The 19,702-nt window shown below is 45.8% G+C and overlaps 1 protein-coding gene across 2 annotated transcripts in view; it reads left to right on the top strand.

Moving 5' to 3' along the window:
- Positions 1-19,702, top strand: part of ANKFY1 (ankyrin repeat and FYVE domain containing 1) — a 48,164-nt gene that overhangs the window by 15,039 nt on the left and 13,423 nt on the right. For both annotated transcript variants that reach the window (XR_014520032.1, XM_083479529.1), the window contains exons 4-15: positions 2,747-2,882; positions 4,220-4,343; positions 5,889-6,038; positions 6,555-6,720; positions 10,463-10,667; positions 11,670-11,738; positions 12,352-12,551; positions 13,719-13,816; positions 14,632-14,857; positions 15,680-15,778; positions 17,421-17,574; positions 18,770-18,938. Coding sequence is in view for 1 of the 2 variants with exons in the window: in XM_083479529.1 (XP_083335655.1) it covers positions 2,747-2,882; positions 4,220-4,343; positions 5,889-6,038; positions 6,555-6,720; positions 10,463-10,667; positions 11,670-11,738; positions 12,352-12,551; positions 13,719-13,816; positions 14,632-14,857; positions 15,680-15,778; positions 17,421-17,574; positions 18,770-18,938 (1,796 nt within the window). In the remaining variant the exon portion in view is untranslated. The remainder of the gene's footprint in view (positions 1-2,746; positions 2,883-4,219; positions 4,344-5,888; positions 6,039-6,554; positions 6,721-10,462; positions 10,668-11,669; positions 11,739-12,351; positions 12,552-13,718; positions 13,817-14,631; positions 14,858-15,679; positions 15,779-17,420; positions 17,575-18,769; positions 18,939-19,702) is intronic.

The raw sequence follows: 19,702 nt of genomic DNA, 5'->3' as shown, positions 1-19,702 counted from the left end.
GGAGCCCGCTTAGAGCTGGGAGACAAAGCCGTCTGAAACGGCCCGGTTATTCCTTTTGTTTTGAGGGTTGCTGTGTCAGAGCGGCCTGTGTAGCAATTCCATGTAAGGCAACTGTTGAGACGCCATTCTTTTATCTTTAGTGAAATTAGCTCTTTAATCAGTTGGGCGCCTCTTTCTCTTCCTTTCTCTCTTTCCCTCCCATGCATATACCTTCCCTAAAAACCTGCAGCGACGGAGAGAGAGAGAAAAAAAATTCTGGCCAGAGACGTTGATTCTAAACAAGCAATTATATTGCCAATTTTTAGTTTGCATCATAAAATGAGCCATGTTAAAAAGAGAGCCTTATAGATCGCTTTATTTTTAAAGGGAGCCCCTGCCCTCGGGCTTATGATAACACAAAAGGAAAAATGGATTCGGTGAGAGGAGGAAATAAGCAAGCCCAGGCATTATTTCTTTGTAGTTGCAGGATCTTCTGATGACCCGCTGGGATCGAAAACAGTTCAGGGAGAGGAGGCACCAAAAGCTGCTGGTCTCTCGGCTGGGCTAATGAATTGAGTTACTTCTCTTCCTTCCTCTGCTGCAGCCTGATGTAGTGGCTGCTGCCGGATGGCAGGAGATTGTAGGTGGAACTTGGCTTCTCAGCAGAGCTGGTGGCAGTGTCTCCATATCCCTTGTCTCTCCTCCACCTCTGCCACTGTAGCGGCTCTGCTGTCAGGTGGCAGATTTCCACCATGGGACACCCATGCTTGTGTATTAGGATGACTTTCGTCGGTGATGTGGGGTAGAAAGAGAATTAAAACAGTTGCTCTGTTTTTTTCCATGGAAAGGTTTCCATGTCTAAAAGTGCATGGTTTCATAACAAGATGATTGTATGCAACACTAGTCCAGTTGAAACTGCCTAGCCTTGCATCTGGAGGGCAGAAGGTGTGTTGTGTCCTGTTCTGGATCTTTTTTGTGTGAGGGTGGGGGCAGGAATGAAATAAGTGGGAAGGACATAAACTATTCCAGCTCCAGCGATGGTATAGTTTTATCATCCAGTCCAGGGTCATGCTGGCAGAATAAGAGGGTCCAGAATGCCCACTCTGGCATCAGTGAGATAATCTGGATGCAGGACCTTTCTGCAGCCTCACATAGAAGCTATAGGGACCTGATTTCCCTCTGAGGGCAGACTTCTTGGAGAGAGAGATCCAGTTAATCCTAAGGCATGTTTCAGGTCTTTAAATGTTTACAAGTTAAGTCCAAGGAAAGCTTTTTAGTACAGTTGTACCTTGGTTTTCGAACAGCTTAGTTCTTGAACGTTTTGGCTCCCGAACACTGCAAACACGGACGTGACTGTTCCAGTTTGTGAAGCTGAACATCCGACAGGGCTTCCGTGGCTCCTGATTGGCTGCAGGAGCTTCATGCAGCCAATCAGAAGCCGCACTTTGGTTTCCAAACGTTTTGGAAGTTGAATGGACTTCTGGAATGGATTCTGTTCAACTTCCAAAGTATGACTAGTTTGAAAATAACATTTAAATGGCACTAATGTGCTTCGTTGAATTCCCTCCCCCAAATCAATTGGTTCAGTTCAGCTGCTTCTGGGCATTGGGAAAAGATGGTGTCCTACATATATTGCAAACCAGAAATGAAATCAGACATGCTAAATTGGACACTAATTTATATAGGGCATTGGAAAATTGTTGGGGGTTTTATGCATTCTGCTGAACTCTACATTGGGTTGTTGTTTTTTAGCTGCTGCTTTATATTTGTTTATTTTAGTTTATAAACTGCTCTAGGAGTTTTACTGAGGGGTTTATTTAACAAATTAGGCCAGGAGGAGGAATACCTGAGAACGACCTCTTCCTCTGCCCCACTCCCCGAAAAGGTGCCTTTTATCATTGGAGAGAGACCAGTTGGAGACCACCCGTTTTAAAGTAATTCTCTCACCCATTTTAGCTGATTTTATCTCTCCCTTTCTCCAAGAAGCTTAAAGGTGGCATTCATGGCTTTACCTAGCCCTCTTTTACCTTGCAATGAGCTTGTGAGGTAGGTTAGGCTGAGAGTGGTTGACTGGCCCAAGCTGAACTTCATGGCGGTGGACAGGATTTGACCCCTGTCTCTCTGTTGGCCCCTTGCCTCGCATTTTAAGCACCATGAAAACAGAGTGGAGGTGAAAGTAGAATACTTAGGTGTCAAGCAGTTTCTGAAGTTGAAATGTGGGGCTGGGGGAAGAAGAACGCTAGGGCTGCCACCTGCTCTTGACTATGTTTTAGTTGTGGGTTGGTGGGGCGTTGAAGCCGTCGGGGCTTCCCCATATGATTGATGTCTTGCCACTTACATCTCTGGCTGCATCTTGGAAAACAGCTTCTAATATTAGTGCTCCCGCCAGCTCCTCTTTCTAGGGGGTGAGCAGGCAGCAAACACCCTTGTTGCAGCAGAGCTATAAATACCACCTTTACTAGTTCCTGAGATCGGGGGGGGGAGGGTAAACTGCCCCACCTATCACTCGCAGCAGCAATGTGATGCTGCATTTCTTTACCATAGTGAGGGAAATGCCAGTAACTCCCCCCCCCACATTGTAAGTACAGAAACAAGCTCGTTGCTAATGTCTTGAGCATAAGAAGTGTGGTTGCTGGTTCATAAGTACTCAGCGTGCAGTTTTGGGTGGGCTATTTTTGTTTTTGTAAGTGCATGTCAGGTCTAGAGCCCTGCATGTTGGTGGTCCTCTAAAGGCCAAATCATAATCCCCTTCATGCTCTCCCAACAGATGCTGACCCGGACGTGACAACGGCGATGTTGCGTTGGATCTATACAGATGAGCTGGAGCTGAGAGAAGATGACGTGTTCCTGACCGAGCTGATGAAACTGGCAAACAGGTTTCAGCTGCAGCTCCTCAGGGAAAGGCAAGCCTCTGAATGAGCGGTTGCATTTGTTTCTTAATTAACCAGGCTATTTGTCCTAACGCAAGTGATTGTTGTTCCCCCTGTGGATCCCTCTGGGAAGCGGCTTTGAATTCAAAAATGGGCACTCTCAGAAATGCAGCTGTGATCAGGACCAATGGTGGGATCTCTTTCCTTTGGAGTGATCTGCTGAGGATGCTTTGAGTCAGCCTTCCTGGTGACCTCCAGGTGTTCTGGGCTCACTGGTGAAGGTTGGTTTAGGTAAAGGTTGTCCTATTGCACACATGGGTTAGAAGGCCCTCTTGATGCTTCCTCCAGCAAATGATGGAAATCTCGCCAGGTTCTTCGTCAAGCCTATACATTTGAACTGACTTTGTAGTAACGAGCGTGACTGTAGTGACACAGAGAATCTCTTCTGCTCTGGGATCTTGTGTGCTCCTATTAATTTATCCCATTTGTGTGTGTGCAAATGAACTTGGCTTTACTAGATGTATCGCATCTGCCTACTTCTGGCAGTATGGGCAAGGCAACATTCCAGGCACGTGTTAATAGATTATAATGCTCAGATATTACTTGAATCAGGTATTACACTGGCCCTGGAAAAGTTTCTTTTGGAGGTTATAAGAAACAAAGATCATTATGCCCTAGATAAAACAAAATGACTGCCTTGGTTTCTAACATCTGTCTGTATGGTCGTTTTAACTGTATCTAGTTTTGAAATGGTTATGGTTTATGCTTTATGGGTCTTTGGACCGCAATAAAGTATTGATGATGATACTTGAATCAGGACATTATTTACAACAGGGTGATGGTGTTAGCAGCACAAGCAGAAAAGTCTTGCCTCATTCAACTGGATGAATGGTAGCTTAACGGCAGAATGCCTCCTCTGAATGTCTTGCAGGGTGTTAGGCTTTTAGCCAAGAATATTAATCTTAACTTCAGAAGTCTTCAAGTGCAGGACAGGCTATTCCTTCGGAGCTGAAGGCTACTCCTTGAGTACTGATCTGCTCTGAATATGGAAACCATAGTTTCCTGGTTTGGATGCAGTGGGAAACTGTGGTTAATGAACTCAGGCACTCTTCAGTTGTTGCTCAGCAAAGAGGGAAGGGATGACACACACCACTTGCCTATCTTAGTTTAATTAACTGAGATAGTTATGTCCAGTCTGGGCCCAAGATCTTTCAAAGAACTTCTTCAGTTTTACTAATACTTTAGAAAGCAGGTCTGTGTTCATACTTTTTAGCTACTGAGATAAGTCTTTTGATGCTGGCAATGAAAACCATCTCCTGGTAAATCCCCTTTTTGCTGACCCCCGGCTCTTTCCCTGTCTGTCTTGGTAGGTGTGAAAAAGGAGTCATGTCACTTGTGAACGTCAGAAACTGCATCCGCTTCTATCAAACAGCTGAGGAGCTGAATGCCAGCACTTTGATGAACTACTGTGCAGAGATAATTGCTAGTCATTGGGTAAGCGCCGAGAGAGGAGCATGGGGTGCTTCAAGAGGTCAAATGAGGATATGTGTTTTTTAATTTAAAAATGCAGCATTTACTCTGTTTCCAAGGCAAAGATTTCTGTAAAATTTGAAACTATGCTGGAAATCCCCCACATTGTGTTCTGCAGCTGCTTTGGGCTGTACCATGTACAGCGGGGGAATTGCGTGTTTAAAGGTTGCCCCAGGAAACAACAAGTGCCACCTCGCATGTGGAAAGCTAGCATGTTGGAGAGAAGAATTTTAGCCCAGCATTCTCTTTGCCTTGTTAGCTTCCCACTCGCAAAGAGGTTTTCGTTTTCATTTGGTCTGCAGTTTGGTGTATGCATCTGCTTAAAATGGGATGTCTTGGCATTGACAGCAGAACTGATGCCTGTACTGAAAACAGGCGGTTCCTGGTCTGTAATTATTGAATCATAGCTCAGTTCCAAAGAGTGTTCCCCCCCTCCACCCGTGGAAACATTTTGCAGCGTGGGAGAAAAAGTGCCTCATTAAAGATCATCAGCCTATGTTACATGTGTGGATAAATAATCTCACAGGTTGAGACAACAAAATGTTGGAGGATGTTCCTGGTACAACGATTCATGCCCATGGGAGAGCCTTGTGTTCAAAGCTAAGATACGGAAGGAGCATTCTTATACCACCCAGAGCAATAAAACGGGTGGGGAACCTGTGGCCTGCCATGTGTTGTTGGCATCCAACTCCCATCATCCCTGACCATTGGCCATGTTGGCTGGGGCTTATGGGAATTGTAGTACAAAGCACCAGGTTGGTGACGGCTGGTCTAAGCAGCTTGCAGTAATTTATTTATATAGTACCCCCATCTTGCAGTAGTGTAGCACAGCTTCAGACCCAGCTTTCTCCATTCCTTGTGCTGCCCACGCATACATTTCTTTTAAAAAAAACACACACAGAATTTGTAAAGTAAAAATAAAATATAAAACAAACAGGAACAAACATAGTACACTAACCAAACCAAAACAAAACATAGACCCATAAACTCTGGTATTGCAATGAAAACAAGAGAGTTGGAAATCATTTTACAGATTCACAGAAACACATGTGCTGCTCTTGCCGTGGCATTTATAGTTTTCAAGCCAGAAACCAATGAATGCTAGGGAATTGTATTCAGCCACATAGACTTTTGAGAGGCAGGCGGGAAAATTTGACCATGTACAATCAAATGTACTTTTTCAGTTTGACTCCCTCCAAAAGTCTGGTTTTTTTCCTGTTACCCATACACTTCTAAAAGCACAGGTGCATGTAGAAATGGCTGATACTTTTTTTATGCTTGCTCTGCGTTGTGTTTTTATTTATGTATTTGTTAAGATGTAAGCCTAACGGTGGGGAGTGTTGTTTTAATTTCATGTAAGCTGCTCTGGGAACCTTTCTGATAAGGAAAAGGGTACAAATGCTACAAATAAATAAATAGCCCTGGAGAAATGACTGAAGCTTGGGGGGGCGGGGGCTAAGGTTGGAGCCAAGATATGTGACTTTCTTGATTAATGATTTTTCCCCCCAGGATGATTTGAGGAAAGAAGACTTTAGCAGTATGAGTGCTCAGCTATTGTATAAAATGATCAAATCCAAAACAGAGTTTCCTTTGCACAAAGCTATTAAAGTGGAGAGAGAAGACGTCGTTTTCCTGTATCTTATTGAAATGGATTCGCAGGTAGGCAGAGATCCTCCCCTAAATCTACAATAGGATAGAATTTTGGAGATATCTCTCAATATGCTCATTACTACAAAGTCAGTTCCCTCTGCGTTTTAAGAAAGCAGAATAGACTTTAGAATCTGAAAGGAGTTTTTAAAAACAAACACCTTCACTAGTTTGCAATTACGGTTCTCCCCCCCCCCCCCCCAATATCACTAATAAAACCTTTCTCTTCGAAATGATTGTTGCTTCCCCCACAACCTCCACTGTCTTTTCTTTTAACTGTCCGTAAGCCTGCCTTACGTTCGAACCATTGTTCTATTTAGTCCAGGTCGGCCTTCGTTCTTGAGCCTGGGATTTGCGTCATGCTTTGTCACTGAGCGTGGCCTCTCCTAAGCTTCTCTGCTGCCCTGCGTGGCTCCTTAGTGAGCGGCGTTAAATGTAGAATAAACACCAGAATCTTCTTCTTTTTTTATCTGCTGCTTTTGCTGTCACGCTGTGCGGTGCCCGACTTCTAATCCTGTTTCCCTGCAGCTGCCTGGGAAGCTAAACGAAGTAGATCACAACGGAGATCTTGCTTTAGATCTGGCACTTTCTCGAAGACTGGAAAGCATTGCAACCACCCTGGTTAATCACAAGGCAGATGTGGACATGGTGGACAAGAAAGGCTGGAGCTTGCTGCATAAAGCTATTCAAAGGGGTAAGAATAAACTGTGTTTGTAAAATATATAGTTCGCTTTCCAGCTAAGAATTCGTTTTGTACATTCCTGGCAAAAACACCTCATGGAATCATAGAGTTGGCAGGGACCTTGAGGGTCACCTAATTCAGGAATCTCAGATTTCATAGGTGCTGGCATTTAAATTTGTAGATTGGGGTAGGGAACCTCAGGCCCTCTGTAGCCAAATGCTGGCCTCCAGACCTCTCTGTCATCAGTAAATGAATGAATAGAAGATACGTACAAACTTGCAACACATGAACAAGTCACCTACAAATGTAGGCTTGCTATGGCAAATTTAATGATATTTGGAATTCATTTTTATAAACACTGTATTAGGTTAAGTTTAGGTTAACCACAATAACAATCATGTAGTGTTTAGAGTTTTTGTTTTTTACACGAGTGGTGTTGTTTTTCTATTCGCGTCTTATTTTACCTTGCGCACATGAAATTTTATACTTCCTGTATTTCAGTAAAGAATATATATATAAAACAAATCTTAAAAAATAGACTGAACAGCACAACCGCAAGAAAAGTCATAAAATTCACAAAGCATTACACCCACAAAACAATATTAGCAACATTAACAAACAACCAAAAACTAACCAAGGACGTCTTCCCAGCAAATTCCTGCACCCACCTGTTTTTCATGTCCACAGCAAACAGTAGGTTGTGTGTAAGCATGTACAGTGGTACCTCGGGTTAAGAACTTAATTCATTCTGGAGGTCTGTTCTTAATCTGAAACTGTTCTTAACCTGAAGCCCCACTTTAGCTAATGGGGCCTACTGCGCCGCTGCTGCACCATTTCTGTTCTCATCCTGAAGCAAAGTTCTTAACCCGAGGTATGTTTTCTGGGTTAGCAGAGTCTGTAACCTGAAGCGTATGTAACCCGAGGTACCACTGTATCTCCAACTTGAGAGAAAGATCTCTGCAGACTAGAAATGTCTTCTATCCTGGGCCATCTTGCATGATCAAGTTAGAGAGTCATTGAACTGATGTTGGACATTACACAGCAGATTAACTTAGCTTTAGAAAAAACCTTCAAAAGTCTGGCCAAAGCATGTGGTGTGTTTGGTGGTTCTGAAGTTTTCAGTGCAAGAAAAGGGATCCTTTTGAGGATTCATACAGTTAGACAGGAATTGGTTGCCATGGCAGTGAGATGCAGAGAGCAAAGGAACAGAGCAGTAGCATCTTGAATTACATCTTTTTCTGGAAAGAGAAAGTGGGGCTTGTTGCCTGCCCTTCTTTATTAGCAATTCAAGCCGATGGCCAGCAATTTCTGTTCTTCCCTCGGGCTAAATACTTGTAGAAAATAAACTTCATCTAAATGTATAATAGGAAAATTATAGTCCTCTGCAAGGTATGAGTAACCCATGAAGATAAACGTATTTCCATATCACTTAATACCAGCTGTAGTCAAGATCAGAGGGTTTTTGGTTGGCTAGCCAAAAATCATGTTCACCCTTGTGTCCCTCTCTCTCCTCACCGCCGCCCCCCGCCCCCCGGGATTGGCTGTGATGAGCCTGCAAGGAATGTCAACTTTGTGTGGTAATGGAAACAAACCTTTCCCCTCCATTCCCAGCCCTGAGTTGAGTAGCTAGAAGGACTTGTCCATGGTGCTTTGAGCTTCAGAGTGTCTCCGAAAGCAGCAGGACGCCTTCCTTCATATTGAGAATTACCGTATTTTTTGCACCATAACACTCGCTTTTTTCCTCCTAGAAAGTAAGGGGAAATGTCTGTGTGTGTTATGGAGGAAATGCCTACGGGTGGCATGCCTACGGATTTTCCTCCTCTAAAAACTATGTGCGTGTTATGGTCGGGTGTGTGTTATAGAGCGAAAAATACAGTAGTTTGAGGTTTGGGAGAACCTCTATAACTCCTCCCAGTTCAGGAGAAGGGCAAGGTATTTCACCAGAATTGTAAAACCCCTTGGTCCCTAGTTACGAAACTGCAGGTTAAGGGCCTCCGACGTTGCAGGAGATTTCTTTTGAAGCTGGAATACAACTGACAACAGTCTACCTTGCCAGAGCAGGTTTAGGGTCTTGGCCCATCTTACGGGTTCTAGGCTCCACTGTACGGATACTGCAAGCTCTTTAAGCAACGTCACTTCATCTGGTTCAGATCGCGAAATGCCAAAAACGTTAAGGAAATCTTTGGATCTCCCTTCACTGTGCTGGAATGGGTGTTCTGTTCTCCCCAGCACCGCTTCCAGTTACAGGCAGCTTGCTTGTGAAAAGCAGCAGAATGGTGTGGGGGTCATTTTTTGGTGGCATGGTGAACGCGTTGCCATCACTTAATGCCTGTGCTGGATGTGTGCTGATGGGTGGCTGTGATGCTTACTCGGCACAAGAAAGCAAGGGTCTCCATGATTGGAGGCACCTGAAGATGCATCGCACTGCAGCGCTTAATGGGAAAGTTCAGATGTACAGCTGGTGCCTGTTGAGCCCTCGTGATCCACATGCACCTGCAACGCCATCTCCCTCCTTCCCATCCTTTTTACCCCATCCCATCCTTTCTTGGCCATTCTATGGGCTGTTTGTGGAACCTGCACAGGCTGCGCTTCCTCCATAACAGCAAAATCCAGAAATAGGATTGTTACTTTCTCAGGGCCACTATTTCTGGTGTTTCCCCATTTAGGACATAAGCACTAAACTGCCTGTGAATTGACATGTCATGTGGATGCATCAGAAGTTTTAAGATTTATTTTTTATTCTGTTTTTATATATGGTTCCTGGTGGTCTCCCATTTAAGAGGCCGACCTGGTCCAGGCCTACTTAGTCTTAGCTGTGTTGCAACCTCAGATACTCCCCAATACAGTGGTACCTCAGGTTAAGTACTTAATTCGTTCCGGAGGTCCATACTTAACCTGACACTGTTCTTAACCTGAAGCACCACTTTAGCTAATGGGGCCTCCTGCTGCTGCCACGCCACTGGAGCACGATTTCTGTTCTCATCCTGAAGCAAAGTTCTTAACCTGAAGCACTATTTCTGGGTTAGCGGAGTCTATAACCTGAAGAGTCTGTATCCTGAAGCGTATGTAACCTGAGGTACCACTGTATGCCTGCTTCTTGACTTACTTTTAAGCAGCTTTTTTTCCATTCACCTCCCCCTCCAAACACCTAGGGAAAGCTGTCGCTTAGAAGAGAAAGGCATCCAGCAACTTTTTTGTGTGTCCTCCGTGTGTCATTTGTATTTTCTTCACAACTCTAAATAAGCAGAACAAACACAGTGAGCCAAACAAGTAGCCCAGGCACTTGCTGAATAATCTTGCTTTATCTTCTTACGTGAGTGTGCTGTGGTGATGAGAGTGTTGGACTAGGATTTTGGATTCCAGGCTTCAAATTCCCACTTGGCCATGAAGCTAACTGGGTGACCTTGGGCCAGTCACTGCCTCTTAGCCTAACCTACCTCACAGGGTTGTTTTAGGGATGAAATGGGGCAGGGAGAAGCCACCTTGAGCTCATAATGTTAATATCACACCCAAAATAGAGACCACTAATCCTCTTTCCATCAAAAGCCCTGCATCTGGGTCCTTTTTAATTTTTTAACAAACCTATTCCTTGTCTACAGATACAAGGAATATTCTGCCATTTACACTTTTCTGACTGATATGGCAAATGGGGAAGGATTGTTAGGGAGGGTTTGATGCAAGGCTTTCTTTGGAGCGAGTGCTTTTAAAGAATCCTGCTACCTGACATCTGCTCTTTCCTTGTCATTCCCCAAAGGAGATAAATTTGCTGCTAGCTTCCTTGTTAAAAATGGTGCCCGGGTGAATGCTGCAACCTTGGGAGACCAGGAGACTCCCTTGCACCTCGTGGCCTCCTACAGCCCCAAGAAGCACAAGCCGGACATCATGGCAGAGATGGCACAGATTGCAGAGTCCCTCTTGAAGGCAGGAGCCAATCCAAACATGCAGGACAGCAAAGGAAGGTGACTGTTGGGTGGCGTTGTGTTTGTATGTTTCCTTGACCTATTGCTTGAAACGTTGATCTGGACATCTGAAGATGCTTTATGCAGAACTGGAAAAATTGGTCCATCAAACCCTTGTATTGCTTACTTTGGCTGGCAGAGGTACCAGTGATAGAAACTGCAACCTTTGCATGTAAAAGCATGTATGTTACTGATGGGATTCCGGTGCCAGGGTAAAACGTATGTGTTATCCCAGGCATCTGGCGACTGGAATTTGGGCTGTTCGATGTCTTAGAAGGTGTTGAACCAGCGGGCAGGGAGAGACGCCAGGTGACCTGGCGGTGGTAATTCAGATCCATCCGTAGGAAGTGGAGCAGGGTTAAAAACACTGGGGTCTTGAGACTCGGGAACCAAGAGGACAAAAACTTCTTAAAAAGAATGGAAAAAAATTATAATTTATTTAGGAGACCACTGCAAGCAGATGGAAACATTAGCAGGATTTGAAACTCACTTGTAATGTAACAAGTACTATGGATATTGTGAATTGATTTAAAATATAGCATATGGAATAATACACAGTTGTAAATGCTGGCAGTAGGACCCATGGAGGGGATGGGGCGGGAAGTCTCAAGATTCAGAGTAATCTCTGTATAGGGATATGCATTTGGAATGTTATAAATTTATATTTGTAAAATCAAATAAAATGGATTTCAAAAAATAAATAAATATCTGCACCCCCGTTAAGTCCGTCACTGAAAATAGGTGAAACCTGTTGACGGGTACAGAAGTAAATCTAAAACCAACTGCCTGAATGCTTAGTAATAGCTGTTAATAATTAAAATGGATGTTGGTCTCCGGTGTAAATAAGACAAGCAGGTAGAGCCATTTGAGGGAGGAGTCTAGTGTCACATGCTCCAAGAAGTTGCCGACTTACAAAAGAGATCTTGCTCCTTGACCTTTGGAAGACCTTGTGCCCTAATTCAACTGACCCCTTTCTTTCTCTCTCTCTCTCTGCACCCCCAGGACTCCACTGCATGCCTCCATCATTGTGAGAAATGACCCAGTATTCAGCCAGCTGCTCCAGTGCAAGCAGTAAGTCTGTGCAAACTGGATTAATACAATGATCTATCTGGATGGTGCTCTTAATAGGAGAAACCATGTCCTTGTCAAGTTTTGGGTACGTTAGGAGACCGTCTGGGAACGATGGACTTTTCCTGAATTTCAGGCAGAGTTTTCCTAAAGGCTGCTCTTCCCTTCGTAGCCGGCAACTTGTCTGGCAGTTCTTGTCTGTGGAATTGTGTGTTTCTTATCATCGTTCTGTTTTGCAACAGACACTTGGGGTGGGTCTTCTCGATAGGGCAGGAAGGTGTCTGGAACGGTGAGCTTGGGGAAGTGGCTCAGTGGTGGCAGAATGGAAGTGTTTCTGTACTAAAAGGTCTCGGAGGATTCAAATTCAAGTTGCGAAACCTCCCAGTAAATGAAAAGCTGCACGTGAGAATGGGCAAATGTCAGTCAGGAGAAAAAGAACGCTAGTTGACTAGGTAGGCATAAAATACAAAAATGTTGGATGTTGAAGGCACAATAAACAAGGTGAAATCCAGTGAACTGACCAGTGTTAGAAAGCCTTGATTTGTGTCTCCTGAGAACAAAGTCCTGACTTGAAATTATTTGTGGGGCATAATCGGAATGTTGTTGTTGTTGCCAGACTCGATTTGGAACTGAAGGATCATGAAGGAAGCACTGCTTTGTGGCTTGCTGTTCAGTATATCACGGTGTCTTCTGACCCGTCCGTCAACCCCTTTGAGGATGTCCTGGTGGAAAATGGCACTTCCTTTGATGAGAACAGCTTTGCGGCCAGGCTCATCCAGCGTGGCAGCAATACGGACGCTCCCGACACAGCGACCGGTGAGAGAAATTGTGTCGTCCCAGTAACTCAGTCCCTAAGAAAGCAGTTGAGAAATCAGATAGAAGACAAGCCAAAGGAAGAAAGAGGCAACAGCAGAGCTGAAACTTTAAAGCGAGCAACCTTTTGGTTTGCTTCAGCACAGAGGGCAATGAAAAGAGGGTGCAGTGGGAGGGGTGTGTGGCCTGCATGTTTCAGATAGCTAACATTTTTTGTGAATTGAGCAAAAAGACACTGGAGTCTCTTGAGGAAACAAAATTCCAGCTGTTGTACATTGGGGAGGACAAATCAAAAGGGCCTTGAGTAGCACTGCCCCAGTTGTGAAATGCCCTTTCTGGAGGCGTGGGTGTTTGGGGGTTCATGGTTTGATGGAAATTTACTTGGGTTTGTTTTTCTTCTAGTTTTTGGTGGCGATGCTTAGGCTTAAGTGTGTTTTATGTCACAGTACTGATTTTGAGGTTTTATTGTTGGTATTGCTGATATAGTATGGTTTTTATACTGTGGCTTTATTATTGATGTTGCTGGTGTTTTCCTGTTGCCTTAATTGTGTTCTGTGATTTGTAATAATGTGTGTCTGTGTGTGTGTGAGAGAGAGAGAGAGAGAGAGAGAGAGAGAATGAGAATCGCTTTGAGGTCACTTGTGACAAAAAGTGGGCGCTGTGGGTTAAACCACAGAGCCTAGGACTTGCTGATCAGAAGGTCGGCGGTTCAAATCCCCACAACGGGGTGATCTTCCGTTGTTCGGCCCCAGCTCCTGCCAACCTAGCAGTTCGAAAGCACGTCAAAGTGCAGGTAGATAAATAGGTACCGCTCCGGTGGGAAGGTAAACGACGTTTCCGTGCGCTGCTCTGGTTCGCCAGAAGGGGCTTAGTCATGCTGGCCACATGACCCGGAAGCTGTACGCCGGCTCCCTCGGCCAATAAAGCAAGATGAGCGTCGCAACCCCAGAGTCGGTCACAACAGGACCTAATGCTCAGGGGTCCCTTTACCTTTACCTTTTAAGCACACTTAATAATAAGGAAGTCAGTAATAAGCCACGTCAGTTCAGTTGTGCCCTGCCCTCCAGTGTCCTGGCTTAGAATGCAAGATGACGGCTGGAATTTCGGCTCCTGTTCTAACTCTGCTTTTTCTTTCTCTCTCCCCCAACCCGGGTGGCTGGCTGCCTGTAGGAAACTGCTTGCTGCAAAGAGCAGCAGGGGCAGAAAACGAGGCTGCCGCTCTGTTCCTGGCAACTCATGGGGCCAAAGTTAACCACCGGAATAAAGCGGTAGGTGAAGCGAAGGGCATGTTGAATGAAATAGAATTCTGCTCAGACACTCCATATATCTGTTTGGTGCATGGAGGGAAATTAACAGCAAGCCCGTAACTGCTTACTGTAGAGTGCAAGTATTAAAATGTGGATAGATTGGACCATTTCACGTTTTAATGTGATGAGATGGAGAAAGGGTGTGTGTGTTAGGCCTGGGCGATGTATCAATTCATTGCCCAGGGCCAGTTTGAAGGCCAGCGTGCAATGGCACCTTCACCTGGCAGTATATTGTGGGTGGGCTTGCTGCACCTGACTCTGCCACAAGTGGCCGATGCACGGAGGGAGGAACAAGCTGCATCGGCCCTGGCCCCAATGGGGTGTCAGGGTGAAACCGCTGCCGATCCTGCCAAGGGAGTTCCACCCCAGTGCCTTGTGGGGCCGGGGCCGATGCAGCTTGTTCCTCCCTCTGTTTTTCAACATTGGGATGTATTGCTATATCTCAATGTTTGGCCGGAGATACATTTCAATGTTGAAAAGCTGACATCATCCAGCCTTAGTGAAGGAGCAGCTGCTCCCCTGTTTGATTTCCTCTTCCCTCCCCATTCTTTTTTCCTTTTATATTGCATCTCTTAGATTGAGAACCTGCAGGCAGCCCTTTCTTCTAGCATATGTACAGCGCTTAGAAAATTGAGGAGCCACAAATGTGTTGACAGTTGTTTGTCGCTCACTGAGCTCTGTGGGAGCTGCTTTTGAAGTCCAATTCATGAGTCTTTTCTCTCCCTCTTGAAATCGATGGTCTTTTTTAAGTTTTCCAAATTCTCCTTTCCATAAAGGGGGAGACCCCGCTGCACACAGCTTGCCGGCATGGCCTAGCCAACCTCACAGCAGAGTTGCTGCAGCAAGGAGCAAATCCTAATATCCAGACGGAGAAAGCTGTGCCTGCCCAGAAGGGGACAGCGACGCCCAGCACGGCAGATAACGTCAGCCTGCAAACTCCTCTTCACATGGCAATAGCTTATAACCACCCGGATGTGGTGTCCGTCATACTGGAGCAAAAAGGTAAGCCTTCTGTGGGAAACTGCCTATCGGGAGGGGGTGGAACTGGAGGGAATAGGAGCAGAAAAGCAGATAAATGAACTGTCAGGGAACTGCCATCGGAAGGACGGGAGGTGGAAGGGCTCACAGAGGTTGGGAGAGACTCAGCAGCTGAAGAGGGAACCAGCAGGGGGAGAGGAGGAGCTCCGAGTGAAAGTGAGCAGGAGGGATGGCTCAGAGACACTTCCAGCGAAAACAGTGGGGAGGTTTCAGGACCTCCTGTAGGGACACCCACTCCTCGCCGGAAACTGTCACGCCGAGAGTCCAGAAGACGCGTTTCCGTTAAGGAGCTTTTATGTTGGAAGAGATTCCGAAAGCAACCACTGTCGGAATCTGCCAGCGACTGACGGAGCCATGCTTAAGGGGCTCCGTTACAGACAGAGGTTTGCGGACTTAACCAAACTCTGAGGGACTTGGATTTTACGCACAAGCAGCTCATCATCCCATCACATGAACCATCAAAAAGAGTCTGTTGCATCAGGCCAGTGGCCCATCTAGTCCAGCATCCTGTTCTCACAGTGGTGAACCAGATGCAGCTATGGGAAGCCCACAAGTAGGACCCCCAAGCACAAGGGCAGTCTCCCCACATCCCATTGGCTTCCATCAACTGGCATTCAGAGTCGTTACTTCCTCCAACTACAGAAGGGTAAACTACAGAGCCCAGAACTCTTCTAGGGGTGGGTGGGAAATGTTCTTTAAAGGTATAATGCGTATGCAGCCTGGTATCTTCGAAGCAAACAGGATTAACTTCAGGCTTAAAAGAGAATTAATGGTTTTGTCTTCCAGCAAATGCCCTTCATGCTACCAACAATCTGCAGATCATTCCTGACTTCAGCCTCAAGGACTCCAGAGACCAAACAGTCCTGGGATTAGCCTTATGGACAGGTAAGCGCCCAAAGATGGATGGTCTGAAATTTTAGGGGCACGTGGGCAGAGGTGGCCTCAACTCCAATAAATAATAGAAGAAACCTTTTTTTAAAAAAAAAGGAAAAAATAAGGATTGTATCCAACCAGCAGTTGACACTTTAAAATTCCATTAACTCAGTCGTGACTGATAAGTCCATTGATTTCAGTGGTTTTTCTCAGAGTGTAGTTGGAACCCTAAGAGTGTAGTTCTAACCCTAAATTGGAATCCAACCGGAGTTAAGCATCTTTCAATCCCACGGCTTTCAAAAGGGAGAGAGATTTATGCCAGTGTTCCATTTCTTCTATTGAAATCACTGGGACTTTGTAAAGTGCTATGACTTTCCATCCACTTGTCTGTAGTGGGTATGGGGGAAATAGAAAAAGAAATCCTTTATTGTCACCGTACCACTTGTTTACAGTGAGATTAAACAAGCCCCCTCCCCCCATCTCTCAGTCCTTGTTACACTCTGTGTGCTGTCATACAACCACCTTGGAGCCTCTTTCAAATAAGAGGGGAGGTGAACTGTTTAATGCTGAGTAGCTAGTTGATCCCATCCCTCATCCTGTGCAGGCCATATCTGCTCCACTTGTACATCATAGTACAGACTATCGACTGCAAATCCCATCATCCCTGCTCACTGGCTGTGGGGCTGGCCAGGGCTGTTGGGGTTGAAAGTTCAACAGCACCTAGAAAGCCACAGGTTGGGCTTTCATTTTCTTAAAAAACCAGCATCTACTTATGTGCTGGATTACCAAAGTAGGTGGCGGCGGCAGTGGAACCCTTCATAGTTGTTCTCGCAAACAAATCTGTTCTCCTGTTTCAACATAGCGCAAACTAACAGGCCTCCGACCGCAGGCGGCTAGAAAGCCATGTTTGTCTGACAGAAGTGCATCTGGTAGCACAATATGTGAGCCCTTTAATCTGGCATATTTGTACCTAAACAAATTTTGTGTCTAAGCTGCCGGGAGGAGTAAAGTTCAAACTCCAACGTGCCTGCAAATCCCTGAAAACCTTAACCTCTCGTGGTATCTTGACAAGAGAAAAAAGGGGAATACAGCTGAATTTACATGGCTTCATACTCCAACTATGGGAGCACAGTCTCAGGATTGCAGGCCAGGTCCTAGGACTGCAGTTTGAAGGTTCATCTTTATAGAGTAACCTTCCCCAGATGTTGAGCGCCACTTCTTAACATATGGAAGTCACCAGGTTCGGGGAGTCCTGTTGTTAAATACCATAATATGTGAAGTGTCCCAGAGTAAGGATTTGTTTATTTTCGAGTGCTTCTGTCCCACTTTTCTAAAAGACAATGAAAGCTACGGACAATGCATTCGGACCCCACCTTTTTTTCAAGGAGCTCAAGGGTAGCATACATCATTCATCCCCCGCATTTTATCCTCATAGCAACCCTGTGAAGTAGGTTAGGCTGAGAGCAACTGGCCCCCAGCGAGCTTCATGACTGATTGGGGATTCGAACCCTGTTCTCTCATGCCTTGTCTGACGGTCCAAAATGAGAGGGGAGAGAGTGGGAGCTCTACAGGCAGTCACGAGTTCCTTGAAGGAAAGAAAGGGCAGAAATCTAATGGATAAATTGCACGTTTCTTTCCTCTACCCCCCTGGCAGGAATGCACACTATTGCTGCTCAGCTGCTTGGCTCTGGGGCCTCCATCAATGACACGATGTCTGACGGGCAGACTTTGCTGCACATGGCAATACAGAGGCAGGACAGCAAGAGCGCCCTCTTCCTCCTGGAGCACCAGGCAGATATCAGCGTCAGGTAATAAGGCCTTGGTTGTACTTGCAAAGTTGTGTGAGAGTCTTAGCCCAGAGGCAGGCCCAGTGCCCCCGCAAGGCACACTCAGGCAAATGAATTGGCGCTGTCTTGGGCTGAGCAGGTTGCTTCTGCTCTTCCCACACCCCCTTGCCTCAGAGGGCACCAGTGGGTTCTGCTGGTGGGTGGAGGTTGACACCACAGAGAACCAAGGATGATAACAGAAAATGCCACCTGAATTATCTTGGCACCATAAGGATGGGATCTTGGTTTATGTTCTATTATAGTTGTGAGACGGCAACTTGTTTCTGTATGGTGCTTTTAAAAGAACCTCAAAGAAAATAAGGGGTACCGCAGACTCACTTGTGCCCTCGCTGATTAGTTCAGGGATGAGGAATCTTTGGCTCTTGATAAAGGTTTATCTTTCAGTACCATTTTGAGCCTTTGTCGTCTCTTTCATAGAATCATAGAATCATGGAATCATAGAATCATAGAATCGTAGAGTTGGAAGAGACCCCAAGGGCCATCGAGTCCAACCCCCTGCCAAGCAGGAAACACCATCAGAGCAGTCCTGACATATGATTGTCAAGCCTCTGCTTAAAGACCTCCAAAGAAGGAGACTCCACCACACTCCTTGGCAGCAAATTCCACTGTCGAACAGCTCTTACTGTCAGGAAGTTCTTCCTAATGTTTAGGTGGAATCTTCTTTCTTGTAGTTTGGATCCATTGCTCCGTGTCCGCTTCTCTGGAGCAGCAGAAAGCAACCTTTCTCCCTCCTCTATGTGACATCCTTTTATATATTTGAACATGGCTATCATATCACCCCTTAACCTCCTCTTCTCCAGGCTAAACATGCCCAGCTCCCTTAGCTGTTCCTCTTTTGTTCTTTCTGCAGTTTTTTAAATAGTACAGTGGTACCTCTAGTTGCGTTCACCTCCAGTTACGTATCCTTCGGGATACGTACACGGCAAACCCGGAAATATTTCCCCAGGTTTCACTGCTCGCGCGTGCGCAGAGGCGCTAAACCGTGCCATGTGCAGAAGCAGCACTTTCGGTTGCGAATTCCTTGGGATGCAACCGGAGCTCTGGAACAGATCCCGTTCGCAACCGGAGGTACCACTGTACTTCCCTCCCCCAATCTGTCGGTGATGCACCGCCTGTGGCTATCTGCCTGCGTATAGCACAATGTGCTTGTTTGCAGGACTCAGGACGGTGAGACGGCCCTCCAGCTGGCCATCAAAAACCAGCTCCCTCTTGTGGTCGATGCGATCTGCACTCGGGGAGCAGACATGTCTGTGCCAGACGACAGAGGGAACCCTCCGCTCTGGCTCGCTCTGGAAAACAACCTGGAAGATATTGCTTCGACTCTGGTAAGAGCGGTGACTGCTGCAGTCTCTTTCTTCTTTCTTCTTCCATCAGACATTGGAATCCTTTTCACAGTCATCATCACTCTTCTCTAACCAATGAACTTGGAAATGTTTCTGTACAAAATGCATGCCAGGATAAAGTGGAGGGGAGGTGTTGTTTTGTTCTTCAAGTCATTGGGCATAATGAAACTAGGGAGGAACTGAAAAAGAAGGCTTTGCTGTGGGAGGTGAAACCTAGGGAGAAGTCCAAGACGGATCTGCATTGCAAGCTTGTTTGTGGCTGGTGTTGAGAGCCACAGACCTTATTTTCTCTCCCGCTCTCTTTAATGCATGGTGTTGCATGACAGTGTTGCAAGCAGCTTTCCCCCTGCTCACAGACACTGCACTGGTTGCAGAATCAATGAAACAGCAGTTGGATATGGTTTGAGTATCCCTGGGGCAGCCATTCCCACCCTACTGTCCTCCAAAACATGTGGAGCGCACCAGGTTGGGAAAGGCTGGCCTAGATGTTGTGAGTAGGAGAGAAGGAGGCAACAAGAGGCAGGGCTGTTGTATTCAACTATCAGCGACAACAGCTTGAGAGTAGCTGCCGCCTTCCAGGCGGAGCTTTTCCTGTAGCCTCTGTTCCACCATGAGGGCTTTAAAAACAAGGTATCCTCAGCAAGTTCTGCCAGTTGCATGATGCATTCTTCTTTCTACTCATCCAAGTTTGTTCAGTGATTTTTTAACAGGTTGCACTATTTTGAGTGCATTGTTAAATTTATATT

Source organism: Podarcis liolepis, assembly GCF_965112155.1.
Source record: "Podarcis liolepis genome assembly, chromosome: 16".
In the NCBI taxonomy this organism is placed as follows: Eukaryota; Metazoa; Chordata; class Lepidosauria; order Squamata; family Lacertidae; genus Podarcis; species Podarcis liolepis.
The sequence above is the reverse complement of the archived record's forward strand: the minus strand, read 5'-3'. Positions and strand labels throughout refer to the sequence as shown.